At 46.6% G+C, this 10,633-nt stretch overlaps 1 protein-coding gene across 1 annotated transcript in view; it reads left to right on the top strand.

The window, feature by feature from the left end:
* The first annotated feature begins 6,191 nt into the window (after positions 1-6,191).
* Positions 6,192-10,633, top strand: part of Slc5a8 (solute carrier family 5 member 8) — a 64,250-nt gene continuing 59,808 nt past the window's right edge. Inside the window, exon 1 of the mRNA XM_004650216.2 lies at positions 6,192-6,865. Coding sequence (XP_004650273.1) covers positions 6,515-6,865 — 351 coding nt within the window. The 5' untranslated portion in view covers positions 6,192-6,514. The remainder of the gene's footprint in view (positions 6,866-10,633) is intronic.

The following is a 10,633-nucleotide window of genomic DNA, read 5'->3' as shown; positions in this document are numbered from 1 at the left end:
GAAAGAGAGAGAGAGAGAGAGAGAGAGAGAGAGGGAGAAAACAGGCATGTCAGAGCCTCCAGTCACTGCAAATAAACTCCAGATGCATGCACTACCCTGTGCATCTGGCTATGCAGGTAATAGGGAATCGGACCTGGGTCCTTAGGCTTCGCAGGCGAGTGCCTTAACTGCTAAGCCATCTCTCCAGCTCAGGATGTAGTTTTTAAACTCTATAATAGTTTTAGCTATCAAGGCAATGCAATTTGACATTTGAAAGATGTTCAGGTAACTCTTTTTAATTTTTTTTTTTGAGATAGGTTCTTGTTATGTAGCCCAGGCTGGCCTTAAACTCTCCATCCTCCTGCCTCAGCATCCCCAATACTGGGATTGCAAGTTTATGCTACTATACCTAGAAGACTTGTTAACATTTTTTGTTTGTTTTTTTGAGGTAGGCTTTCACTCTAGTCTAACCTGGAATTCAGTATGTAGTCTCAGGGTGTCCTTGAACTCAAGGTGATCCTCCTACCTCAGCCTCCCAAGTGCAGGGATTAAAGGCGTGTGCCACCATGCCCAGCTTGTTAACATTCTAATGTATTAATTACCCCTTTATTATAGTTTCACATATAAAATGTGTGAGCCCTAAATTCTCTCTTCCTTTACGAAGTGTCTAACACAGACACAGTCCCTTTGTCATATATGGCATTTTCTCTATCACAAAGACATCATGTTGTAGCCACGTTTTGTACTTACTACAACTTACACAACAACAAAGGAATTTTTTTTTAAATTTTTTTTTGGTTCATTATTTATTTATTTATTTATTTGAGAGCGACAGACATAGAGAGAAAGACTGATAGAGGGAGAGAGAGAGAATGGGCGCGCCAGGGCTTCCAGCCACTGCAAATGAACTCCAGACGCGTGCGCCCCCTTGTGCATCTGGCTAACGTGGGACCTGGGGAACCGAGCCTCGAACCGGGGTCCATAGGCTTCACAGGCAAGCGCTTAACCACCAAGCCATCTCTCCAGCCCAACAAAGGAATTTTGATAGTGTCTTATATCTCATCATGATGAGCTTTGGCTTTAACCTTCATGTCATCTGTATTCCTAAAAGCAGTGAAAAAAATTTATTTTAAGTAGATCATATTTCAAAGGTGTGCATGTGTTGCTGGAGCGTTTTGCACATATTCTGCTGGATGCTGAGTGGATGAAAACAAACTCGGGTTTCCAGCTACTGGAGTTTTGGTGCTCTGCTTGGTGCTTCTGACCTCAGACGTACCAAAGGACAGCCTGGGAGCCCCGGCTGTTTCGCCTCCCCTCTCCGGGGAAAGCCCCTCCTCTCCAGCTAAAGTCCCATCCAGCAGACAAAGCTCTGACGCCCTCCTCCACTTCATCTGCTCTTTCCCCTCTATGTGGTGTTGGTCATTATAGGCAAGGATGTTCTAAAACAACTGCACGTCCAGGGGAAAGCCTAGGCTCAGAGAAATCCTGAGAAGACTTACATTTATACCAAAGGCAGATCTTTGGCAGAGCTGGCTATGTTAATGTAACACCATCACAGTCACAATGGTGACAATCAATACCACCACGGAGACTCAGCAAAGCTGAGCAATGAGGAGAGCCCAATTCCCAGGGTGACCCCCTTAGTAGATACCAGGGTCTGGTTTTCAACAACCTCCACCACCACAAGAGCTACAAGGAAGGCATCCAGTAAGTAAGTAGAAACTGGTCATTGCCTGTCTGTTTTAAACTTGACAAGTTCCAATTTTGTCAGCTAAAGATGATGATTCATCAGAAATAGGAGAATTCAGGATGAGGAGATGGCTTAGCAATTAAGGTGCTTGCCTGCAAAGCCAAAGGACCCAAGTTCAATTCCCCAGGACCCATGTAAGTCAGATGTACAAGGTGGCACATGTGTCTGAAGTTCCTTTGCAGTGGCTGGAGGCCCTGGTGCACCCATTATCTCCCCCTCCCCCGCCACTCTCTTCTCAAATAAATATTTTTTAAAGAAATACAATTCCTGGGAAACTGGTCTCTAAGAAATGTGTCTGAGTTAGAAGGTTTGTTTACACTGGCTATGGTGGAGATTACTGACTATTTTCCCAACTAGATTTATCCATGTGACTAAGATTGGTCCAGTGAGATCTGTGTAGACGTGTCATATAAATCAAATGGTAGGGGCTGGAGATATGGCCTACCTGTTAAGGCGTTTGCCTGCAAAACCAAAGGACCCAGGTTCGATTCCCCAGGACCCAGGTAAACCAGAGGCACAAGGTGGTGCATGTGTCTGGAGTTCTTTTGCAGTTGCTGGAGGCCCTGGCGCACCCATTCTCTCTCTCTCTTTCTCTCTCTTTCTCTCAGTGTGTGTGTCTCTTTCCTTCTCTCGTTCTCACAAATAAACAAAACTAAATTCAAAATAAACAGATGATAAACGTCATAATGGTGCAGCTGCGCTTTTCTCAGCGAGGGTGTGGAGTTACAAAACAGGAATTTGGCTCGAGTAAACTTCATGTAGCCTCCTCCGTGTCCTCCCTTCAACCCAGAACCACTTGCCCTTGAACTTTTTTTTTTTTTTTTTTTTTGTGGGAGGAATGTTATTTTGTCTCACAAGGTACTTTTTTTTTTTTTTCCAGCTGGGGGAGGGGGATATTATTTTGGTATGTAGTGCAAAATGGCAGCATGAGCAGCAGTGTGAAGTGACAGGTCACATTTCATCCACAGTCAGGAAGCAGAGAGATGAATGTTGGGGATGGGCTGGCTTTGCCCCATTTCCCATCTTATTTAGTCTGGGTCCAGCCCATGCGATGGTGTTACCCACATTCAGGGTGGGTCTTCCCCCCTCAGTTAATCCTCTCTGGAAACACCCTCAAAGACACACCCAGAGGTGTGTCTTCCAGTTTTCAAATGCTCACGAGCTGACACTGTTGATGAGCCCTCACCAGAGTTGCCTGCAGATGGGGCAGTTCAGTCTGGGCTAGTCCCCCCTTCACTTTGGGCATTGCAGGCCCGCTGATGACCTCAGAGCAGTGGGCTGCTCAGCAGGGTAGAACTTTTTTGGTTTTTTGAGACAAGATCTAATGTAGCCCAGGCTCGTCTCAAATGTAGCCAACACTGGCCTTGAATTCCTGTCTCTCCTCCTGTCTCCACCTTCTATATGCTGGGATTATAGGTATGAGCTACCATTCCCATCATCCTGTACTTTTTAAATAAGAAAGAGAATAAACTTTGATCTCATCTATACCATTTTTTATTTTGGTTCCTGTTAACTGGCAGTCAAATTCAGCACTATTCATAAAATGGGTGAGGACATACTGGAAAATAAAAGAAACCTGCTTTAAGTATGAACACATCAAAATGAGAAAAAAACTTTGAAAATACAATCATTCCAAAGTATTTTTGTTTATTTGTTTATTAGAGAGAACAAGAAGGAGAGAGAGAGAGAGAGAGAGAGAATGGGCACACCAGGGCCTCTTGCCACTGCAAACAAACTCCGGAAGCATTTGCCACTTTGTGTATCTGGCTTCATGTGGGTACTGGGGAATCAAACCCTGGCCATCAGGCTTTGTAAGGAAATACTTTTACTGGCTGAGCCATGTCTCCAGCCCAATAATGTTTAATTTTGTTTGTTTGTTTCAGGATAGGATCTCACTCTATCCTAGGCTGACCTGGAACTCACTCCCAAGGCTGGCCTTGAACTCACAGTGATCCTCTTATCTCTATCTCCCGAGGGCTGGAATTAAAGGTATGCACCACCAAGCCCAAAAATAATGCTATTTTTTAAAAAAAACAACTTGACAGTTTATTTATTTGAGAGAAGGGAGAGAGAGAGAGAGGGAGAGAGAGAGAGAGAGAGAGAGAGAGGGAGAGAGGGAGGGCGGGCATGCCAGGGCCTCCAGCCACTGCAAACGAACTCCAGATGCATGTGCCACCTTGTGCATCTGGCTTATGTGGGTACTAGGGAATTGAACCTGGGTCCTTAGGCTTCAAGCATAGGCAGATTCCTTATCTGCTATGCAATCACTATAGCCCAATAATGCTGTCCTTTTTAACCAGTTCTAATCTATGGGAACAAATATAGATATTTATAAGGTTGTTTGACATGCTGATTACAGGAAGTAGCATCTGCAGTGGGGCCAGTATAGCATACCTAATACTTCTGTAGACACTGAAGTTAGGGATACAAAAGAAGAAAAAAGATTTAAGTGACTGATACAGGTGACTGGGCAGGTTTATTGAAGATTTATAGATTACTGAGGAAGTTGCTAGAATAAGTGGACTAGTACCAACAATTAAAGTTTCAACCAACAATTAAAGTTTAATTTTAAATTCAATGTCCTGATGACTATTTATATTGAAAGGACTTCCAGATATTAGTAATGAAAAGTGTGCTATTCTGGGCTGGAGAAGATGGCTTAGAAGTTAAGGCATTTGCCTGCAAAGCCAAAGGATCCCAGCTCGATTCCCCAGGATCCACGTAAGCCAGATGCACAAGGAGGCACATGCATCTGGAGTTCGTTTGCAGTGGTTGGAAGCCCTGGCACGCCCATTTTCTCTCTCTTTCCTCTCTCTCTCCCTCTTTCTTCCTCACTCATAAATAAATAAATTTTAAAAAAAGAAAAGTGTGCTATTCTGGATATTTATGGCAAGTTGGGGGATGCAAGTGTGGCACATCCAGTCATAAGGCAAATTATTTAGGAAGAAATAAATATCTAGCTGGCTTTAGGTAGCCCCGGTGAGAAATGTTAGAAGACAAAAGATACATACTTACAAACTTTTAAAGGAAAAAGACTGTATGAAGATGATAGGCAAAAACTGTCCATGTTCAAAGGCTTAAAAATAACCATTCACGCATCCTTTGTGAAAACATTGTTTGAGGACATGCATCAGCACATGCAAGAGCTGAAAGGACAGAGTGTAGGTTACACACAGAGCACAGAATCACATGAATGTCATCAAGCAAGAGGGACAAGCTAGGGGAAACAGAGCCTGTGTTGCATAGCAGTACTTCTGAACCAAACCTTTTACACGAGTTCTTTTCTCAATAAATAGGCAAGGAACTAAATAATTATGCCATGCCAGCACTTAATAGTGTCAGGGGTTTTTGGATATCATCTCATGTAACCCGCTGCATCTGTGGGATAATAATGCCTGTCTTGATTTCAGATTAGGGAAACTAAGATACAGAGGTAGGCTCTTGCCAAGATATGGTTAACCGGTAGCAAAGTCAGGTTGTCAGGTTTCAGAGTCTGCAAATTTAAGTTAGCCTACCTCTGAATGACTACAGAGGTGCATTGGTAATTGAGTTTCATCCTTAACTCTAGGTGTCAAAAGAAAGATATGAAGTTTCACTGGTTAAAGACGCTTGCTTGCAAAGCCCACCAGCCTGGGTTCAACTCCCCTGTGCCCATGTAAAGCCAGATGCACAGTGTCACATGTGTCTGGAGTTTGTTTGCAGTGGGAAGAGGACCTGGCATGTCCTCACACCCATTCTCTTTCTCTGCTTTCAAATACACAAATGAGATGAAATAAAGAAGACATGAGCCACATGTGGTGGTGCAGGCCTTTGATCTTGGCTTGAGGGAGGCTGAAGTAGGATGACCTCTGTGAGTTTGAGGCTATCCTGGGCTACAACGTGAGTTCCAGGTCAGCCTGGGCTAGAGCAAGATCCTGTTTAAAAAGAAGGAGGAGGAGGAGGAGAGGACGACAAAAAGGAGATACGTTTTGTTTAAATACATTTTCCCATCCCTTGGACTATTGGCCTTAACGAAAATTCCAGAAGCAGATTCAACTCCTGGAAGGGTCAAGGCGGAGTCCCCTGTGTGTCATGTTCCCACGTGTACACAGTAAAACGTGTGTACTATAGGCGCGCTACAATTTCGCCGGGAAGTAACAGTCATCATACAGGCACCTAGCCTTGCTCTCTCAAGGCGGTAGGGGATCAGACCGATTAAAGACAATTAGATTTCGTTGGATGAGAACAAACGCTGCCTTCTTTTATTCTTGCTAAGATCTATCTCTCAGCTCGCCTGGAGGGAGTTCTCACTTCCAATCACCCATTAACCTGTCAGATCCTCAGATCCCACGCAGATCTTCTTCCGTAGGAAACTGGACTGGTGGACTGGAAAGCTGACCTTGAAGGCGTGACAACTGCCCTTCGACCCACACTCCCCCACCCATCACACCTGCCTACTTAAACGGTGCGTCCCCGCGGGGTTGTCGACGTCAGATCGGCGCTGAGCGGCTCGCTGGAGGCTCCGCTCGCTCACCTGCCCGACCGTCCCCCAGCGTCACCTCCACAGCGCTCAGCGCCGCGCGCGGGCTCCCCGAAGACCAGGCTGCGAGGGGCGCGCAGGTGGCGGCACGGGGACCCCACCTTGGCCGGAGGATTCCCCCCCACCCCCTCCGTGGCACTCCTCTACCTGCCACAGGTGGCCACGCCCTCGACGCCGGCGACGAAGCCAGCTCTCGCCAGCAGCCGGGCTCCGGGCGCGCATCGCCGGGGACACACGCATCCCGGGGGTCCGGGACGCGCGCCGCCATGGAGCCGGCGCGGAGCATCGGCAACTTCGCGGTGTGGGACTACGTGGTGTTCGCGGGCATGCTGCTCATCTCCGCCTCCATCGGCATCTACTACGCCTTCGCCGGCGGCGGCCAGCAGACCTCCAAGGACTTCCTGATGGGCGGCCGCAGCATGACCGCCGTGCCCGTGGCGCTGTCCCTCACGGCCAGCTTCATGTCCGCCGTCACCGTCCTGGGCACCCCCGCCGAGGTCTATCGTTTCGGGGCCGTGTTCAGCATCTTTGCCATCACCTACTCCTTGGTAGTGGTCATCAGCGCCGAGGTCTTCCTGCCGGTGTTCTATAGGCTGGGGATCACCAGCACCTACGAGGTCAGGGGTGCGTGCGCGCGCATGTGTGTGTGTGTGTGTGTGTGTGTGTGTGTGTGTGTGTGTGTGTGTGTGTGTGTGTGTGTAGGGGAGGGGAAGGGAGGTGAGGGGATGGTTCTCTTTGGGTCCCTCTCCTGGAGGAAGTTCCTGGGATCTGGCTGTCGCTGCCACATGGGAATATCTCCTGGTCCTTGGCGCCTCCTTTTGCAATAGGTGTCCTCTCAGTATGGGGAACACCTGGAGATTTTGTCTCCGGGGCTCAGCCTCAAAGCAAATTAAGTGACTAGGAGACACGCTAAGGCCTTTTCTACTTTTAAGACCTTTGATTCTCGGTCAAGTGGAAAGTCTTTCAAACACCGTGTGTGTGTGTGTGTGTGTGTGTGTGTGTGTGTGTGTGTGTGTGTGTGTGTGTGTCTGTGTGTGGAGAGAGACTGTTCATTTATTTGCAAGCACAGAGAAAGAAGACAGAGCATGGGTGCGTCAGGGCCTCTAGCCGTTGCAAACGAGCTCCAGGTGCCTACGCCACTGCATCTGGCTTTACGTGGGTCCTGGGGAATCGGACCCAGGTCATGAGGCTTTGCAAGCAGGCAAGCGCCTTAACCATTGGGCCATCTCTTCATCTCCTCGAACTTTTTGTTTGGTGTGTGTGTGTTGGGGGGGGGGAGGGGGAATCATTCAAGTCTCAGCAACCCCTTCCGGAAACCGCTCTTCTTGCTCTGGGAGGTCCTCAGCCCCGCTGCGTTCATGTTCCCAGGAGAGTCGGCAGGGAAGTTGAAGGGCCCTTTCCTATCTGAGGCACGTACCCAAGAGAACAAGGGGTTACTCCTGCCTCACGACTTGCAGTCTACCAGTTCCGACTAGCGAAGTGACCAGATTCTGCCATTTACTAGCTGAGTGATCTTGGGGCATTTGTTTAATTAAGTTGTTATACCTTTATCTTCATCAGGAGAAAATAGTACCACCTACTTCATCCGGTTGTGGGACAATTATTCAAGGAGATGATGGAAGGTGTGCATTAATAATAGAGCCTAGTACAGAGGAAATTCTCCATAAATGTTGGCTGTAATTATTGGGGTGGTGGTTATCTTGGGATTGGTAGGGAAATTTGGCAACAAGATTCTTAAACAGTGCTGGAGAGATGGCTTAGCAGTTAAGGCACTAACCTGTGAAGCCTAAGGATCCAGGTTCCATTCCCCAGGACCCACACAAGCCAGACACACAGGAGAAGCATGCAACTGGAGTTCGTTTACAAGCAGCTGAAGGCCCTGGCGCACCCATTCTCTATCTGCCTCTCTCTCATTCTCAAATTAAAAAAAAAAATTAAAAAAAATTCTTAAACAGCTCTGCTGCTAGTGGATGGAAAAATGACAGAGAATCATGCTTCCTTGCTTGCTCCTTCAAACTCAGGCTTTTTTTTTTTTTTTTTTTTTTTTTGTTTTTTGGGTTTTCGAGGTATGGTCTCACTCTGGCCGAGGCTGACCTGGAATTCACTATGTAGTCTCAGGGTGGCCTCGAACTCATTGAGAGCCTCCTACCTCTGCCTCTCTAGTGCTGGGATTAAAGTCGTGTGCCACCACGCCCGGCTTTCCAATTCTGGCTTTTTAAAGTTGTTTGCAGAAAATGATTTTGCAATGATGACGAATGTTTGGTTTGAAGAGTGTGTGTGTGTGTGTGTGTGTGTGTGTGTGTGTGTAAAAGGCTGATGGAGTAGTCGGGATTCATACAGTATACTCCGTGGTCTCCTCACTCTGGCTCTGACCCACAGCTCTATGGTGAAGCTTCTTCTCTGGTACACCATCAACCAGAGGGTCCCAGTGCTCATCTCAGGAGCTTCTCTGCCTTGGAGTTTTCTGTCCTATTTCTTCCCTCCAGGGGTTACTGGAAAGTGGTTCCCTAGTAAGTTTGGTTCAGTTGGTGCTGGGGACAGTCCCCAGTGGAACATCAGACATGGGTGACAACTCACCTGGGCTGTAGGAATGCCATCCGGGGAGATTTCTATGCCTCAGCAGCACATGCCAGAGGCTGCACTGACTTCCACCCAATGTCGTCACTGTGTGTGGAACTCAGCCATCACCTCAGATGTGAGCAGAGGACATGTCTGGTTTGCCAAGAGGTGGCATGCTGGCTGCCCCAGGCCAAGTCAGCTCTCAGTCCTGTGTTTTTTAAACTCTTACAATACTCTTATAATTTGATTTATGCAACATTGTTAGTTGAGTATTTAATAAGGAGGAAAAGTCAAATGGAATTTCAGATTCTCTCTGTTGAAAACTTAGAAGACTTAACAACCCTGGGCCTGCATTTCCAGTAGCCATAGGAGCTTTGGGGTATGGCCAATGTTCTCAGTTTCTATTATATACTAAGATGTTTTATGTCTGCACAGTTACTTTCTTATGACAGAGGAATCCCTATCTACACTTATGACTTTACCTAACTGCACAAGGAGAATGGACGGTACTGCAGGGAGCTCTTGTTCTGCGGGTGACAGGAGAGAACATATTTCTTAGATGAACTGTGGAGTATTCCAGCCCTGTAATAGGTGAATACTGGCTTCTGTCACTCATGTGAGTTACTAGATGGGTCATGCAGACATTAAACCCTGTGAGCTCTGACCTGTAGCTATCACCAAGTCTAAAATTTGGTAAGGGTTTGAATAATGTGGCAAGAGGATTCCAGCACTGCTGGGTAAATAGCGCTCTTGTAGCCACTGACCCGTGCCTCTTCAGGGCTTCAATGTTAACTCAGTCAGAAACAGACATCTTACACGTTTCTGATGATAGAAGGTAACTTAGCAGGGATTCCAGTTCAAAACGGCAAAAATCCAACATCCATTGAATGTTTAATACATCCTGGGCACTGGGCTACATGTTTTAAACACATTATCTGATTCAATGCTCAAATAAACCCTTACAGGGGTTCCTTTAGAGCCCCACTTGGACACATGCCAAGGAGCTTACTGGCTTCTCCCAAGGGCTCTGGTGAGTCTGTTATAAGCCTAGCCCTGGTTTATACCAGCGCAATGTGAACCAAGGAGATTGCATAGGGCACAGAAACTTATGGGCACACTATGGAACTGAGCTATCTCTCCTGCCCTGCTACATGCTTAATTCTGCCACAGTCTTTTTAAGTTTTCTTTAGTCTCCAGCAATTTGGACACAAGGTCCTCAGAAACGCAAAAGACTTCTCTGTCTATTCGTGTCCATTCACGTGTAATGCAGGTTTATCTAAAGAATTCTGCAGAAACAGCAGTGCCCTGCTTCCAGGCTTTCAAAATGTCTCCAGTTGCTAAAATGTCTCCCACGATATTCACAAGCCCATGAAGTTGTATTTCTCTAATTTTGAATACTTTACATCTTCTGATCCACTTACATCATTAGATACTCTTCAAGACACTGCAATGGAGAGAATTATTACTGTGATCCTCATTGTAAAGACAAGGAACCTGAGATTTGGCAAATGATTGCCTCAAGTTCATGAGCATGCCAGGGGTTGACACGCTGCGGTGTCTTGAACTGTGGTGTGTTTGTCACCCAGCAGCATGTATCAGTGACACTTGCTCATGGTCAGATTATTTACTGATTAATGTGGTTATGTGCATACATTCAGGCATCAAAGGTTCTAAATTTGTGCCACAGCCCTGCTAATAATCAGGATGTCATTTTTGTGTCCTCAAATCCAATGTGGGCTTTCACACACTACCTGTTTCATGAAGTTGTTGGGAGGACAGTATATTCAACAAGTATGCCAGGTGTGTTAGCTGTGATTATGAGGCAA

Source organism: Jaculus jaculus, chromosome 6 (assembly GCF_020740685.1).
Source record: "Jaculus jaculus isolate mJacJac1 chromosome 6, mJacJac1.mat.Y.cur, whole genome shotgun sequence".
NCBI classification, from domain to species: Eukaryota; Metazoa; Chordata; class Mammalia; order Rodentia; family Dipodidae; genus Jaculus; species Jaculus jaculus.
The sequence above is the reverse complement of the archived record's forward strand: the minus strand, read 5'-3'. Positions and strand labels throughout refer to the sequence as shown.